Source organism: Phasianus colchicus, chromosome 13 (assembly GCF_987193195.1).
Source record: "Phasianus colchicus chromosome 13, bPhaCol1.hap1.1, whole genome shotgun sequence".
Taxonomy (NCBI): Eukaryota; Metazoa; Chordata; class Aves; order Galliformes; family Phasianidae; genus Phasianus; species Phasianus colchicus.
Window position 1 is genome coordinate 249,453 of NC_143448.1, and position 17,191 is coordinate 266,643.

General features: G+C 48.5%; 2 protein-coding genes across 2 annotated transcripts; one reads left to right on the forward strand and one right to left on the reverse strand.

Annotated features, from left to right (window-relative positions):
- Nucleotides 1-4,587: 4,587 nt before the first annotated feature.
- Nucleotides 4,588-5,433, reverse strand: LOC116237101 (olfactory receptor 14J1-like). Its single transcript, XM_031606049.2, has one exon. It carries the CDS (start codon nucleotides 5,431-5,433, stop codon nucleotides 4,588-4,590), a length of 846 nt encoding a protein of 281 aa, XP_031461909.2.
- A 9,726-nt stretch (nucleotides 5,434-15,159) lies between these two features.
- LOC149916078 (olfactory receptor 14J1-like) lies at nucleotides 15,160-16,948 on the forward strand. The gene is made up of 2 exons (XM_090149596.1): nucleotides 15,160-15,247; nucleotides 15,990-16,948. The coding sequence occupies exon 2, from the start codon at nucleotides 16,013-16,015 to the stop codon at nucleotides 16,946-16,948; it is 936 nt and encodes a 311-aa protein (XP_090005722.1). The 5' UTR covers nucleotides 15,160-15,247; nucleotides 15,990-16,012.
- Nucleotides 16,949-17,191: the final 243 nt, after the last annotated feature.

Sequence of the window (17,191 nt, forward strand, 5' to 3'; positions counted from 1 at the left end):
GCATTCTCACCATCATGTCCTATGACCGCTACGTTGCCATCTGCAAGCCGCTTCATTATGGGACCTTGATGGACAGCAGAGCTTGTGCCACCATGGCAGCAGCTGCCTGGGGCACTGGGGTTCTAAATGCTGTGCTGCACACTGCCAACACATTTTCTCAGCCACTGTACCGAGGCAATGCTGTGGATCAGTTGTTCTGTGAAATCCCCCAGATCCTCAAGCTCGCCTGCTCAGAATCAGACTACCTCAGGGAAACTGGATTTATTGTGTTTAGTGTTCTTGCCATATTTGTGTGTTTTGTGTTTATTGTTTTGTCCTATGTGCAGATCTTCAGGGCCGTGCTGAGGATGCCCTCTGAGCAGGGACGGCACAAAGCCTTCTCCACGTGCCTCCCTCACATGGCCGTTGTCTCCCTCTTTCTCAGCACTGTGATGCTTGCCTACCTGAGACCCCCCTCCATCTCCTCCCCTTTTATGGATCTGTTGGTGTCATTTCTGTGCTCAGTGGTGCCTCCAGCTGTGAACCCCCTCATCTACAGCATGAGGAACCAGGAGCTGAAAGATGCAGTGAGGAAAATGATGCCGTGGTCACATTTCACCAGGGATAAACTTCTTACCTGTCTATACAATTGACTCCCAGTCTGTCCCATAACACACCTACATTATGTTTTTTTTTATTGTTTATAATAATTAATTATATTAATAGCTACATTTTTCTTTGTGGTTCATATATATATGTGTGTGTATAATTCTCTTTAGTGGGGTTGTTACAATTCCTTTCACTTTTAGAGAGGCATCACCCTGCTCTCTTTCATCTGGAGCCCATAGGAACTCTGGGTCAGTGCTGACTCTCTCATAGCCTCTGTGTTCCATCACTGTATTTGCAGGCAAATGAGCTGCCAGCAGGCACCATGGAGCTGATATAGGCTTGATAAGCAAACAGGATCTATGCATTAGCCTAAGGACCAATATATTACATTAGCAAATGGAATCAGTGCGTGCTCATCTTAAATCTTCCCAGTTTAGCTTTGCTTCATGTGTGAACAGCCCTGTTTTTATCAACAATCCTGTTTCACAGAAGCACTGAAATCACAATGAACTGCTTTTTTTCTTTGCCTGCACGAGGTGCAAGGACTTGTTCTTGGGTTTGGTATCAACTGTTTGCAGTTGTAGTGCACCAAGAAAGAAAGTTGCTGATTCTGGCAAGACAAGCAATGGATATTTGCCATATTGAGGGAAAAGAGCGGAAAGGTGAGCCAAGGTACACTGTGATGAAGAGGAAGATGAAATAAAGGGGAGGAAGTAGGTGTTGTGAGAAGGAAGATATACGATATCAGGGGCTGTGCTGGGGGCCCATCTGTGTAGCACTGCACGCATGCTGCCCCACACAGTGCCTGCACTGAGCTGCCAGGGGCTGCCTGTGGGGCGGTGGGGCCAGGCTGTCCTGCAGAGGGGAAGGCACATGGAGCCTCATGCTGTGGGGCTGGGGCCTCAGAATCACCCTGGAACTCAGCACCCAGCTGTGCTGTGCTCACCTTGCCCGGCTCCCAGGTGTCCCCCGTGCTGCTCTGTCACTGTCCCTCCTCAACAGGACAGGGGAGGTAGCACAATTCAACAATTCCTGGGTTGAGGCACAAAGCGCTTTATTCTTTCCTTGCTTAAAACCCCATTACAACAAGTTGTGAGTGTTAATGGCTCCATATCAAATGCAGGTTTGTTTTGTTTTGGTTTGTTTTGTTTATTTTTTTTTCTGCACACTCTGGAATGGATATGGCATTCAGCGTCCCTTTCACCTTAATATATTATTGGCAACGACACCTAACCCACAACACATTTGACTGATATTCTATTTTATTTTATGGCTCATCTTCCTCTCTGACCATGAAATACCCAGGGATATGCAGCTCTTCTTCTCTTCTGATTACCAGGTATCTGTAAAGTTGCCGGTCCAGTGAACTGGAACATTAGCTCTTTAATTACCCATGCTTTACATGACATTATGATGTGTAATACCAATAAGAAAAGTATAAAACCATGAAATGGATGCAGCTAAAGTTTTGTGATCAATAGCTCTGTGTCACGGTGGAGGTGGTCACAAGCAGTGTCCCTCAGGGATCCGTCTTGTCTATGCTGCTCTTCATCATCTTCATCAGCAACGTAGATGATGGCATCAAGTGCACCCCCTTCAGGTTTGCTGATGACACCAAGCTGAGCAGTGCCGTCGATCCATTGGAGGGAAGGAAAGCCATCCAGAGGGACCTGGACAGGCTGGAGAAGTGGCCCCATGTGAAACTAATGAGGTTCATCAAGGCCAAACACAAGGTGATGAACTTGGCCCAGGACAATCCCAGGTGTTTATACAAACTGGGGGAGGATCTCCTTGAGAGCAGTCCTGTGGAGAAGGACTTTGGAGTCCTGGTGGATGAGAAGGTGGGCATGAGCCAGCAGTGTGCACTTGCAGCCCGGAAGGCCAACTGTGTTCTGGGCTGCATTAACAAAAGGAGTGGCCATCAGGGAGAGGGAGGTGATTGTCCCCCTCTACTCAGCTCTTGTGAGGCCCCATCTGCAGTACTACATCCAGGCCTGGGGCTACAGTACAGAAAGGACGTGGAGCTCTTGGAGCAGGTCCAGAGGAGGGCCACTAAGGTGATCAGAAGGCTGGGGCATCTCTCCTACGAGGAAAGGTTGAGGGAGCTGGGCTTGTTTAGCTTGGAGAAGAGAAGGCTGCAGGCAGACCTCATTGTGGCCTTTTTCAGTCAGAGGGTGAAACACAGGGATTGGTTGTCCAAGGAGGTTGTGGATGCCCCATCCCTGGAGGCATTCAAGGCCAGGCTGGATGTGACTCTGGACAGCTTGGTCTGGTGGTTGGTGACCCTGCCCATGGCAGTGGGGTTGAAGCAAGATGATCATTGTGGTCCTTTTCAACCCAGACTGATAGATGATTCAATGATTTGATGATAAACTGTGTGTAAACCCGGAGTAAACTGTGAGTACAATCAAAGTAGTGAGTCAGTAAACGTCAAGTAAGGTCTGAGTAAATCTGACATAAAGTGCAAGTAAGCCCAGAGTAAATTTTGTGTAAAGCTGAAGTCAAGTGTGAATAAACCTGACTGTTTGTAAACCTGCATACAAGAGTGAGCGATGCTGGAGTCAAGTGTGAGCAAACCTGGAGTCATGTGTGAGTAAACCCTGAGTAAAGCATGTGTAAACCCGGAGTAAAGCATAAGAACACCCGGAGTAGAGTGTGAAAAAAGAAAAATAGACTGAATAAGCCAGGAGAAAAGTGTGAGTAAATTGAAAACTGAGAGTAAACCCAGAGTAAAGAGTGAGTACATCTGGATTGAAATGTAAAATCTGGAGTAAAGTGTGAGTAAAATCCAAAGTAAGATGTGGGAACACACAGTATGAAGTGTGAGTACAGCCGGAGAACAGTGTGAGTAAATGTGGTGTAAAGTTAGAATAAGATCCAATGTAAGGTGTGAGAATACCCTGAGTAGTGTGTGAGTACATCCGGAGTAACGTGAGGAAATCCAAAGAAAAGTGTGAATAACCCTAAAGAAAAAAAAAAAAACATAAAGTAAAAACCAGAGGAAAGTAAGAGTAAACCCGGAGTAAAGTATGAGTTTACACAGAGTAAAATCAGGGTAAACCCGGAATAATGTTTGAGTAAACCCAGAGAAGAGTGTGAGTAAACCTGAAGAAAAGTTTGAGGAAACCTGATGTGTGTGTACACTGAGAGTGGAGTGTGTGTGATTCTGAAGTAACTGAGTTAACACGAAATAAAGTGTGAGAAAAACCATACTGTGAATGCACCCAGTGCAGAGTGTGAGAAAAGCAGAACTAAAGTGTGAGTAATCACAAAGAAGAGTGTGAGTAAATCTGGAGAAAAGCATGAGTAGTCTGCACCGTCGGTACTAACTCTTTACTCCAGGTTTACTCTTACTTTTCTCTGGGTTTTAGTCACACTGTATGCTGGGTGTACTCACAATTTACTCTGGGTTTTACTCACACTTTATTCCAGGTTTCCTCAGACTTCAAGTTTACTCACACTTTTCTCCATGTTTACTCTTAGTTTTCTCACACCATACTCCAGGTGTTCTCTCATCTTCATGTTTTACTCACAATTTACTTACTGACACAAGAATTACTCATGCTTTATTCTTACTTTACTCCAGGTTTTACTCACACTGCACAACTGGTGTACTCACACTCTATTCAGAGAGTACTCACACCTTCCTTTAAGATTTATTCACACGTTACACCAGTTTTACTCACACTTTACTTCTGATTACCTGACACTTTACTCTGGGTTTATTGATACTTTACTCCTGCTTTACTCTGACTTTTCTCCAGGTTTGATTCAGACTCTACTCTGGGTGTATTCACAATCTTCTCCAGGTTTACTCACACATTACTCTCAGTTTACTCACGCTTTACCTCAGGCTTACTCATACTTTGCTGAGCACTTACACTTCACCCTGCATGTACTCACAACATACTCTGAGTTTAATCAACCTTTCCTTTGGGGTCACTCATACTTTACCTTGGCTTTTCCTTACCCTTTACGCTGGGTTTGCTTACACTCTACTCAAGGCCGAAGTACCGAGTACAGAAATGCCACTGTCAGATCCAGGGACCGGGAAGAGATGGAGGGGGGCTTCAGGTGGGCAAATACTACAGTGCAGAGAAACAGAGAGACCACGGCCAGGTGAGGGAGGCACGTGGAGAAGGCTTTGTGCCGTCCCTGCTCAGAGGGCATCCTCAGCACGGCCCTGAAGATCTGCACATAGGACAAAACAATGAATACAAAGCACCCAGATGCTAAAGAGGCACTGACCACAAGAAGCCAAATTTCTTTGAGGTAGGACTGTGAGCAGGAGAGCTTGAGAAACTGGGGGATTTCACAGAAGAACTGATTGATGGCACTGCCTTGGCAAAGAGGCAGTGAAAATGTATTGGCAGTGTGCAGCAGGGAATTAAGGACCCCAGTGCCCCAGGCAGCTGCTGCCATAGTAGCACAAGCTCTACTGTCCACCAAGGTCCCATAGTGCAGGGGCTTGCAGATGGCAATGTAGCAGTCATAAGACATGATGGTGAGAATGCAATATTCTGCTGAGATGAAGAAGAGAAAGAAAAAGACCTGAGCAGCGCATCCAGCATAGGAGATGTGCCTGGTGCCCCAGAGGGCATTGGCCATGGCTTTGGGGAGAGTGGTGGAGATGCAGCCCAGGTCGAGGAGGGCGAGGTTGAGGAGGAAGAAGTCCATGGGGGTGTGCAGGCGGTGGTGGCAGGCTACGGCTGTGCTGATGAGGCCGTTGCCCAGGAGGGCAGCCAGGTAGATGCCCAGCAAGAGCCAGAAGTGCAGGAGCTGCAGCTGCCGCGTGTCTGCCAACGCCAGCAGGAGGAACTCGCTGATGGAGCTGCTGTTGGGCATCTGCTGCCTCTTGCCACAAGAACCTGTCCAAGGAGTACAAAAGTTAAAGACAGGGAATTCAGTGTGGAAAATTTTCAGTTAACCCCAGTTATGTGAGCCACATTTCTTGACGTTGAGTTTGCCTTGAGGGCTTCTGCACTTTTTCTCTCCAGGAAGCAGTCTTGTCCCCATAGGGACAGGGAAATGTGGTCATGTAGGGAAAGGTTTTCTTTCCAAAATGTATCACAAGAAGTAAACTCTAATAGAGAAGTGCTTGTCAGCATCTGTGGACTCAAAGCCAGAAATATGTGGGTTACAAATGGAAGTTGCAGTGATAGTTTTTTCTGCACTCCCTCCTCTCACTCAGTGTGTCCATGGAGGGTTTGCGGAATTGAGAAATTCGGAGCACTTCTGCTGTACTCATCTGGAACAGCTCTTATTCCATGGGGACATCCCCCCAAACCTGTTTCTTCTTGCCCTGTGGACATCTCATCACCTTCCTGCCAAATGTCCTTGGGTTGTTCTCAAGCCTTATCAGTATGGCCTTCATCCCCTTCACTATCCCAGACCCAGTGTCTGCCATCCCTTATTTCTTTAACAATCTCTACATTCTTGCTTCTATAAGCTATCTCTAACTACCCCTATCCTCAGTCCCTGTGAAGCCCTTTTCTCACCTTCTACTCTTTTACTGTGGGGCCCTTTTCTCACCCTTCAAACAAGGTGAGAGAACAAAACTTAAATACAAACACAGCAAATCACTTTAATTACAGTAAATAGGTAAGAAATATGAAGGATGTGAAATCCTAACTGACTGTGAGCAGATTTCTGTCTTGGAAATGATTTAAATTATGTAAACTATTAGTCAAATGTGTTGTGGGTTAGGCGTTGTTTCAATTAATATATTAAGGTGAAAGGGACGCTGAATTCATCAGCTGTTCCAAAGTTTGCAGGAAAAAGCCTGCATTTGATATGTAGCCATAAACACGCACAGTTTATTGTCACTGGGTTTTAAGCAAGGAAAGAAGAAAGCACCTTTTCCCTCAACCCAGGAATTGTTGAGTTGTGTTTTCTCCCCTATCCTGTTGAGGAGGGGCACCTGGGAGCCAGGCAAGGTGAGCACAGCGCAGCTGGGTGCTGAGTTCCAGGGTGATTTTGGGGTCCCAGCCCCGCAGCATGAGGCTCCATATGCCTTCCCCTCTGCAGAATAGCCCTCCCCCACCGCCCCACAGGGAGCTCAGTGCAGGCACTGTGTGGGGCAGCATGCGTGCAGTGGTACAGAGATGTGCCCCCAGCACAGCCCCTGTCAGCATGCACTGACCTTCTGCTCCAGCAGCCTCCCCCACAGGCTGTTCCCTGCCCAGCTCCAACATATCCTATACAGCTCACAGACATCCCTGTTCTGAACTCCGTTGAGCTCTGGGCTGGGAGAGGGTGCGGTCAGGCTGCCCACTCCCCAGTGAAGGCACTGAGCCCAGGGAGAATGTGGAATGGTCCCATTTCAGCCCTCAGCCCTCAGCAGATTACAGTGAAAAGTGCTGCTGGAAATCACTGGCATGAGGTCTGGATCTGCTGCTAGCTTCCTTGGGCAGTGTCTCCTTTCTGTTCACACAACAGGAAGCTTTGCTGGATCTGTGCCCTGAGGCACCCTGCTTCATAGCCCCACAGGCATGGGGTGGTCTCCAGGGCTCCAGGATCACCTCTGCCAGCTCCCTCCTCTTGTGGGCTCTCAGAGGCTGACGTCCTTGCATGGACTGAGCAGAGGGATTACCCTTTGAATGGTCACAACCAGACTCTGATGTTCCATCTGTCCCCCAGCACACTCATCTTGTACCATGGTTGACTTTGGGGTAATGGCCAGCTTGAGGGTTGGGAGACTGTCACAAGGACTTCTGCCTGGGACAGAGACTGAGCAACAGCAGCAAGGTCATGGGGTCCTGGTCGTACTTGATTCTTCAGGGAGATTTTATGAGCACATCAACTCCCATCAGACTCCATCCCTCCTCTGATCTGATCTGATGATGACACTGTGCTGGCTATGCTGATCAGAGTGGGCAGCAGACCCAGGTCGACAGGGATGAGTGCTGATAAATCCTCTCCCTGAGAGTCTGCGGGTGTGCAAAATGCTTGGAATGACAATGGAACATTTCCAAAGGCACTGTGTGTGCACAGGTATGCCTGAGGAATCTTCCTTCAGCCTCCTGTCCTGGGTCTGCTGCATCCCCACTGCCTCCACAGTGCCTGCTGGCATCTCATTTCCCTACAGATACAGAAAGATAACACAGAGGCTGTGGTAGAGTCAGCACTGACCCAGAGTTCATATGGGCTCCAGGAGAAAGAGAGCATGGTGATGCCTCAGTACAAGTGGAAGGAAGCCAAACACTTGTATAGGACCATGATAACCACTACTGATACTCACACACACACACACACACACGAACAGCAGAGAAAAACGTATCTATTAATATAAATAAATATTATAAACATTAAAAATCATAATGTAAGCCTGTTACTGGACAGACTTAGAATTATTTGTAGAGACAGATGAGAAGTTTATCCCTGGTGGATGTGGGAATACAAGATAGACTATTTAGAGCAGAAGTGGTGGAGCAAGACAAGCAGCATGAGAAAGCAAGGCTGAGAACAAAGGATATCTCTAGAAGAAAAGTAAAAGGAATGGTGCACAGCTCTGATTGGGTTACTGCCTGTCTGCACGGAAAAGGAATGTTTGTGGAATACTTTGTCAACATGAAAAGGCAAATGGGAAAGTTGTAAAGGCTGATAGGAAAGGTAAAAAAGGAAACTTGTGAGTGTATATAATTGATGTGAGAACCTGTAAAAAACAATTTGTATCATTCACATTAGAGTCTGAGCCTGTTTGCCATAGATGGAATTTGTCCATGACATCATTTTCCTCACTGCATCCTTGAGCTCCTGGTTCCTCATGCTATAGATGAGGGGGTTCAGTGTTGGAGGCACCACCGAGTACAGAAATGACACCACCAGGTTCAGTAAAAGGGACAACAGAGAGGGTGACTTCAGGTAGGCAAAAAAATCAGTGCTGAGAAAGAGGGAGACCACGGCCAGGTGAGGGAGGCACGTGGAGAAGGCTTTGTGCCGTCCCTGCTCAGAGGGCATCCTCAGCAAAGCCCTGAAGATCTGCACATAGGACACAACAATGAATATAAAACAACCAAAAAAGGCAAGAACTCTAAGGACAGTAAGTCCAATTTCCATGAGGTAGTCTGATTCTGAGGAGGAGAGCTTGAGGATCTGGGGGATTTCACAGAAGAACTGATCCACTGCACTGCCTTCGCAGAGAGGCAGTGAAAATGTATTGGCAGTGTGCAGCAGAGCAAAGAGAACCCCAGTGCCCCAGGCAGCTGCTGCCATGGTGGCACAAGCTCTGCTGTCCATCAAGGTCCCGTAGTGCAGGGGCTTGCAGATGGCAACGTAGCGGTCATAGGACATGATGGTGAGAATGCAATACTCTGCTGATAACAAAAACAAAAAGAAAAAGACCTGTGCAGCACATCCAGCATAGGAGATGTGCCTGGTGTCCCAGAGGGCATTGGCCATGGCTTTGGGGAGAGTGGTGGAGATGCAGCCCAGGTCGAGGAGGGCGAGGTTGAGGAGGAAGAAGTCCATGGGGGTGTGCAGGCGGTGGTGGCAGGCTACGGCTGTGCTGATGAGGCCGTTGCCCAGGAGGGCAGCCAGGTAGATGCCCAGCAAGAGCCAGAAGTGCAGGAGCTGCAGCTGCCGCGTGTCTGCCAACGCCAGCAGGAGGAACTCGCTGATGGAGCTGCTGTTGGGCATCTGCTGCCTTTTGCCACAATAACCTGTCCAAGGAGTACAAAAGTTAAAGACAGAGATTTCAGTGTGGAAAATGTTCATTCAACCCCAATAATGTGAGCTACTTTTCTTGACGTTGAGTTTGCCTTGAGGGCTTCTGCACTTTTTCTCTTCAGGAAGCAGTCTTGTCCCCATAGGGACAGGGAAATGTGGTCGTGTAGGGAAAGGTTTTCTTTTCAAAATGTGTCACACAAACTAAATTCCAATATGGAGGTGCTTGTCAGCATCTGTGGACTTTATGCCAAAAATATGTGGATCACAAATGGAAGTTGCAGTGATAGTTCTTCTGCACTCCCTCCTCTCACTCTGTGTTTGCTGAATTGAGAAATTTGGAGCACTTCTGCTGTACTCAGTATGAATGCCTATGAGACCTGAGAGGCAAAAGGATTCATGTCTGCTTAGTGCGGAGAAAGGGCAGCTGGTTGGGCTTGTTTCTAATAGCTCTGAGCTTGTCAGTTTTGAAGAGGGAGAAGGATTACACTCCCAAAACATTGTGAAAAGAAGGCCGACACAGCTGAGAGCAGAGGAATCCACTCCCGTCACGGAATATTCCTCATTTCTCAACGTACTTCAGCAGTGCCTCATCACCACACGTATTGCAAAGGAAACCTAACATTCATTTTACCAGCCCCACAGCACTTCCTTGCATATTGCATCTCTCTGCTACTTCCCTCAAATTTGTTGTCCAGGCTATGGGAAAGATTTGCATTCTGAACGTCAGCTCATGGCTCTGGAGGGCACCTCAGGGAGCTGTGTCCTACTGATGGCATCTCATTAAGGGAAAGCCAGCTCCTTCCCAGCCTCACAGACTGCATTGCCCACAGCCCCACACAGTGGCTCCCAGCCCCTGTGCACTGCAGGGGGTGATGGACACGTGCCTGGGGAGATGCTGCTCTGCTGTGCTGGAGCTCTGCCTGCACAGGAGGTGGTTCATGCATCGGACCCCATGGCCATGTGGGCAGAGGCGTTTCTAGGTGGGAGCTTGCTCAGAGGAAGGTCCCAGCACTGAAGGGGGTAATTCCCTGATCATATCTCTGTGGTCTGCAGATTTTCATCCTGAGGGCTGTTTTCCTGTCATTTCCCTGACTGAGCATACAGACACCAGCCCAAACGCTCTGCATTCCTATTTGCTGTCCAGAACCCACCCTGTCTGCAGGGCACTATCTAAGTGCATGTTCATTTTTTCAAGTGAAAAAGGGAACCTAAGAGAACTCCCATGGCTTTATTGAAAGAATATATACGTTAAAGGAAAGCAGAGAGGTAAAATGCACTTTAGGGTTCTCTCTTGATGTGCCCTCAGGGCTGTGCTCTGACGCTGAAGACCTCAGCTGGAACAGCTTTTATTCCGTGATAAAGAAACACAGAGTGTATGCAGCCTGATCTGCACTGGGATGTGCCAGATTTGGTGATCCCTCTTAGAAAAGTGTTTGCATTACCTATGGTGAGAGACTTACTGTGTCAATGGCTGAAAGCAATGCTCCTGCAGTGAGGTCGCAGCCTGCTCACACCCCACACATCCTGTAATCCCTCTCTCCTTTCTCTTCTATCTTCATGTCACCTCAGAACGTGCTGCTAGTACTGATGCAGAGTACATGGGAGCTGCTCTTAGTCAGAGCTGTGTCTCTGCAGCACTGCCCACTTGTAGGAGCTCCCTGTGTCCCGGGAGCCCAGAACAGCTCAGCAGCAGAGGATGTGATTTCTAACCTCCCGATGATCTCTCCTGAGATGTCCCTGGGTCTCCGTGGCCAACAGCTCCTAAAAGACAGCAGTGTCATGATTGTACTCTGAAATCTGCTGCATTAACCACCAAATGCCCACTGGACAAGGACCAATTCCAGACATACGGTTAGCCCTTCAGTGAGTGTTGCTGTAACAAAAAGAGCACACAGGCAAGGACAGGGAGGGGTGGACTTGCCCTGGGCAGGGCAGTGATCCAGCCGAGGCAGTGCGGGCATCTCATCCCTAGATGGAAACTCTATGGTGGAAATGGGTTTGCGATTTCTCTGGTTCAGTTCAGATGTGCACAAGGAGTTGCCTGCATGTGAGCTCCTGCTCTGAGTCCTTGGTCCTCCAGTGGAGAGTCAGTTGCTCACACACAGACCCTGGGTGATGACCAAGGTGCCTGCGGTGCTCCTGGATGTGTGCCAGTGCTTGTGAAGTGTGTGGGAAATCCCTGAGACAGACACCTCCTTCCTGAGCATCAGCTGAGGGCCAGAGAGGGGTTAGAGCTATTCTTGGCCATCCTAAATGACAACAGACCACTGCGTTTAGGGCACTGGAGTATGTCTTTTTTACTCATCTCCGTGGAGCAGGCAGAGTTATTCAGCTGACTAAATGGATGAGCTCACAAAAGAAGAGGCAGATCTTCCTCTGTTCTCCATCTGCTGCCTATTCTGGAGCTCAAGGCACTACAGAGCTGACACACATCTTTGTTCTTCATCTGAAGAAGCCTCAGTTTTCTATGTGCTCTCATGTGAATGACATCAGAAGCAGCCTAGTGTCATGCCAGTTCCCTGGGCTGTCCAGCACACTCACATGCAGCTGCAAATGCAGCACAGGGCCTTCAGGAAAGACATGTCCAGGAGTATCCATGCTGCTTGGATAACTTAGCTACCCATAATGGGTCCAATGATTATGTGCCACCTTCATAGATACCATGGATGCACTGAATCCAATAATGCCTCCTGAATAGGATGTTTTCTTATGTGATTTTACACTGATGAGAACACCAGTATGTGCTGGGCTACATAGCTTTGTACACTTGCAGGCCTGAGCTCTTATTTGGATCACAGGAACACAACTGGACTGTAGCACGAGTCTTCATGATAGATGGGAGAGGAGACAAAAAAGAGCAACTGCCCTCTGTGGGTGTGCCCTGAGCTCTTCCTTGGGATGGCAGAGCAGCCAGGTGAGAGTGAATGGCAATGGCAAATAGAGGAGACCAACAGTGTCTGTTCCTGGCTTCCTGATCACGAGGAGGAAGTGGAAGGTGCCCAATGCAGACAGAGAGGAGCCTGATGTTTCAGGCCCTTGTCCCCTTTGGGGGCCTTTTCCACTGCAGTATCTGTTGCAGGGACAGCACAGCAGGGCATACAAGATCCAGGATATCCCTGGAGAGCACAGCTGACAATAGGTCCGACCTATTGGCCAACTGCTCACTCATCACATTACATTTCTGCATAGCTGTATGTGGGACATTTGGCCCAGAAGGATGTTGTGAGAAATAGTGTCAAACTATTCTCTCTATACTCTATTGAAATCCTCAAGGATAACCTCAACTGGCTTCCCTTGGTCAACTCAATGGGTGATGTTGTCATAAAGGGACATTATGTTAAACAGGATCTTCCCCTCATGAGCTTGTGTTGGCTGTGACCAATGACAGAATTGTCCTTCAGGTGTTTTTCAGTAACTCCCAGCACCATTTTCTCCATAAATTTACTAGGCATTGAAGTAAGAATGACAGCTCTGTAATTACTCATGTCCTCTTACTTCCTCGTGTTTAGAATAAGGACAATGTTTGCCATCTTTCTGTCAGCTGGGAACTGGCATGACCCTAGACTACTTCTGATGCCACTCTCATAAGAGCCCAGAGCAAACTAGTAAGGTGTCATCAGTGAAAGAATGTAAATATGTCATAGCTTTGTAATGCCTTCAACTCCAGACTATGCCACAGATGGAGCAGAGAGGAAGATCTGGCTCTTCTGTTTTAGCTCATCCATTTGGTCAGCAGAAGGACACGACGTGCTCCATGGGGACAGGTGCAAAAGGCACACTGGGAGCCCCAAGCACAGGGCTGTGGTGGCATTTAGGATGGCCAAGAATACCTCCCTTCTGGCCCTCAGCTGATGCTCAGGAAGGAGCTGTCTGTCTCACAGATTTTCCACCACAGTTCACAAGCACGAGCACACAGCTAGGATCACCCCAGGCACCTTGGTCATCACGGTGACTATGTGTGAGCAGTGCAGTCCTTGTTGAATAAAGAGCAAGGATTCGGATGAGGGGCTCACACACAGACACCTCACTGTGCACATCTGAACTCAGCTAAGAGGAATCCTGGCTCCCATGGTTCTGTGAGGAACTGATCCTATTTCAGCCCCAGGGTTTCCATTTGAAGATGAAATGCCTAAACCTAGAGTTAGGGTGGGATGGCCTGATAGAATCAGAACAACGGAAAATGGCTTTAAATTAAAAAGAAGATACTGAGGTTAGATGTTAAGATATCTTCTACACACAGGCACTGGAATAAGTTGCCCAAAGAGACTGTGGATGACCCATCCTTGGAGGCATTCAAGGTCAGAATGAATGGGATGCTGGACTGACTGATCTGGTGGATGGCAACCCTACCCATGGTTGGGGGATTAGAACTGGGTGATCTTCAAAGTCCCCTCCAGCCAAAACCTTTCTATGAATCTGTAATGTTATGACTGCACTTACAGGTCATGATCTGATGTTTCCAGATTTGCCGTTTTTTTCTCTCATGGTCAAATTTCTTTTAGTAGGAACAATCGTGCTTCTGAAATCAAGTTGATGTGTTGATTAGTTGAGCTGACTTTGAAGTACATTCTGTAGCTAAGATCCTACTGTCTTGCAGGAGCTCTCAGTTCAGGAGGGCCATGGATACCTCCAGGGAGAGAAGGAAATCACATCCTCTGCTGCTGAGCTGTTCTGGGCTCCTGGGACACAGGGAGATTATAGAAGTGGGCAGCACTGCAGAGAGACAGCTGTGCCCAGGAGAAGCTCTTGTGTAGCACACAGCAGAGCTGCGGGCATGATCTGAGGGTGAGTGGAAGAGGAGAGAAGGGAGATCACAGGATGTGAACAGTGTGAGAAGGCTGTGAGCTCACTGGAGGAGCATTGCTGACGGCCTTTGACGTGGTAAGGCAATGCATCTGCTTTTCCTGGAGGGATGAATAAATCTGGGACATCCCATTGCAAAACAGGCTGCATACACTCCATGCTTCTTTATCAAGGAAAAACTTCTGCCCCAGCTGAGGGCTTCCATGCTGCAGCATCAGAGCACAGCCCTGAGGGCTGCGTGTCCCAGGACGGCTGCAGGCTGTGCAGCCGGGGCTGCAGCCGGGTGCCCAGGGCTGTCCTGCAGAGCAGGTCCCTGCTGTGCCCCAGGGGCTGTGTGCCGGGGCAGGGACTCTGCTGCCTGCCAGGCTCAGCGCTCAGCACTCAGCACTCAGCACTCAGCACTCAGCCTGCCTGGGGAGCTGCCCAGGGAGCTGTGGAGAGATGTGTGGGGGGAAGGAGCCCCCCAGCATGGCATGGCAGGACAGGACATGTGCCTTCTACTGTCACAGCTGCTGTCTGGAGCATGGGCCAAACTGCACCAAAGGACACTTCTGTGGAGACATTCCATGTTTCCATCTTTCAGAAAAGAGCTTGCATAGTCTGTGCTTTTACTTTCTCCCTAAAGGAAGGTGAAAATTAGTTTGAACTACTTTCTGAGACTGTGGAATCATTATGTGGAGAGATCATCTAACCTGAACAAAATCTCAGAAATTATCCATACCCACTCCTCTGCCTACAGACAGCACCAAAATCCCTTTTCTTCTCCCTATCAGAGTGCATCTGACCTGCTCCGTGGTACCTGCAGACAGGGAGATGCTGCTGAACAGTGCCCTGCTGCCAGGAGGGGTCTGAAGGGCACAGCTGAGTGCACAGGGTCTGTGATGGGGTCTATGGGTGATACCAAGAAGGAGATGTGGGAAGCAGCTACTGCCTGGGAGAACTGCAGGCTGCAGATACAGGGGCAGAGACAGACAGGGAACTTGTGACAGAAAGGTTGGATATGGGCTTCTCCCCATCTGTCCCTCCAGTACAGATGCCTTCCTGTGAGCAAGCCCCTTTCCTCCTTCCCCCCAGATCGGGGCTGAGAGGGAGCAGTTGGACACTGGCCTTCTGCACAGCCCAGGCTCTTCTCCGGAGCAACCTGTGTGTGCAGCCATCCTCCAGCTGAGCAAGGGGCAGCACGGGGCAGGTAGGAACCAGCCTGATGGACAGAGCAGCTTGACTCTTCTCTAAGTGACAGTGAGGGGGTTTTACCTCTGTGCACTGACTTGCACTTACACCTGGAAAGCAAACATGAAGATACTTACAATTTCACAATGCATTTTGTGGGGAATCCAAATCCAAAAACAGAAAATTTTCTTTCCTCTCATCTTCTAGAGAGCAAGGTGTGAAGTTGACTTTAATCAGTGGGAGACTGCATACAGCAAAGCTTGTGAAATCCTGTTACTCATACAGGATCTGAAAAAACAGTATACTGCAAATTGATTTGAAGTCAGGCTCTCCCCTACCAAAGAGACAAAATGTGTAGAGGTTTGGTTCAGTGCTGCTCTCATGAGCATCCTTCTCTCCCTTGCCTAGTATGTCAGCATGAGCACTGTGATTCTGATAGTATGGACACATCACTTAAGGATGGAAAAAAAGGATGAGATGAATCCCATTGCCTTCCCTTACCCAGGCAGGAGGACAGTGTTCCAATATCATGGTGTTCCAATATCATGTTTAACACATCTCACTGTGTTAAACAGAGAATATCCCCAAAGAGCCACTCGACAGAATCTGAATAATTCAAAGCAGGAATCCAAGTGCAGAAATTTCCCCACTTCAAATCTAGGAGACACTGCTGGAAACTTCCATGTCCCCAAAGGATGAGAGCAGGACTGACTGCTCTGAAGTCTTTTTTACCATCAACATGTCTTATCCTCCTTTCACAGAACCACATCCCCAGAAGTACCAGATGCCCAACAGCAGCTCCATCAGCGAGTTCCTCCTGCTGGCGTTGGCAGACACGCGGCAGCTGCAGCTCCTGCACTCCTGGCTCTTGCTGGGCATCTACCTGGCTGCCCTCCTGGGCAACGGCCTCATCAGCACAGCCGTAGCCTGCCACCACCGCCTGCACACCCCCATGGACTTCTTCCTCCTCAACCTCGCCCTCCTCGACCTGGGCTGCATCTCCACCACTCTCCCCAAAGCCATGGCCAATGCCCTCTGGGACACCAGGCACATTTCCTACGCAGGATGTGCTGCACAGGTCTTTTTCTTTTTCTTTTTGATGTCAGCAGAATATTGCATTCTCACCATCATGTCGTATGACCGCTACGTTGCCATCTGCAAGCCGCTTCATTATGGGACCTTGATGGACAGCAGAGCTTGTGCCACCATGGCAGCAGCTGCCTGGGGCACTGGTCTCCTTAATTCCCTGCTGCACACTGCCAATACATTTTCACTGCCTCTCTGCCAAGGCAGTGCAGTGGATCAGTTCTTCTGTGAAATCCCCCCGATCCTCAAGCTCTCCTGCTTTGGTTCTTACCTCAGAGAAGTTGGACTTATTATATTTAGTGCCTTAATCTTCTTTGGTTGTTTTGTTTTCCTGTTGCTGTCCTATGTTCAGATCTTCAGGGCTGTGCAGAGGATGCCCTCTGAGCAGGGACGGCACAAAGCCTTCTCCACATGCCTCCCTCACCTGGCCGTGGTCTCCCTCTTTGTCACCACTTGCATGTTTGCCTACCTGAAGCCCCGCTCCATCTCCTCCCCATCCCTGGACCTCGTGGTGGCAGTGATATACACAGTGGTACCTCCACTAATGAACCCCCTCATCTATAGCATGAGGAACCAGGAGATCAAGGATGCACTCAAGAAACTGTTTGCAGATGTATTGCTTCAGCATCAGTAAAATGTTCATCACATGACTATCAGAAATTCAGAAAAAGCTTAGATTGCCTTTATTTGAACTCTTTCACCCTCCCTCCCAGTTTGTCATTCCTATGGTAATTTTTATTCCAATAAAGCAATGCTATTCATCATATTTCTCCTTCATTTTCTACCTTTGTCTTCTGGCTGGCAATCCTAATGTACAAAAGCAACACAGCTGTTTGAATAGATAAAGAAATCATCAGAGTATCGTTTGCTTCAGCTC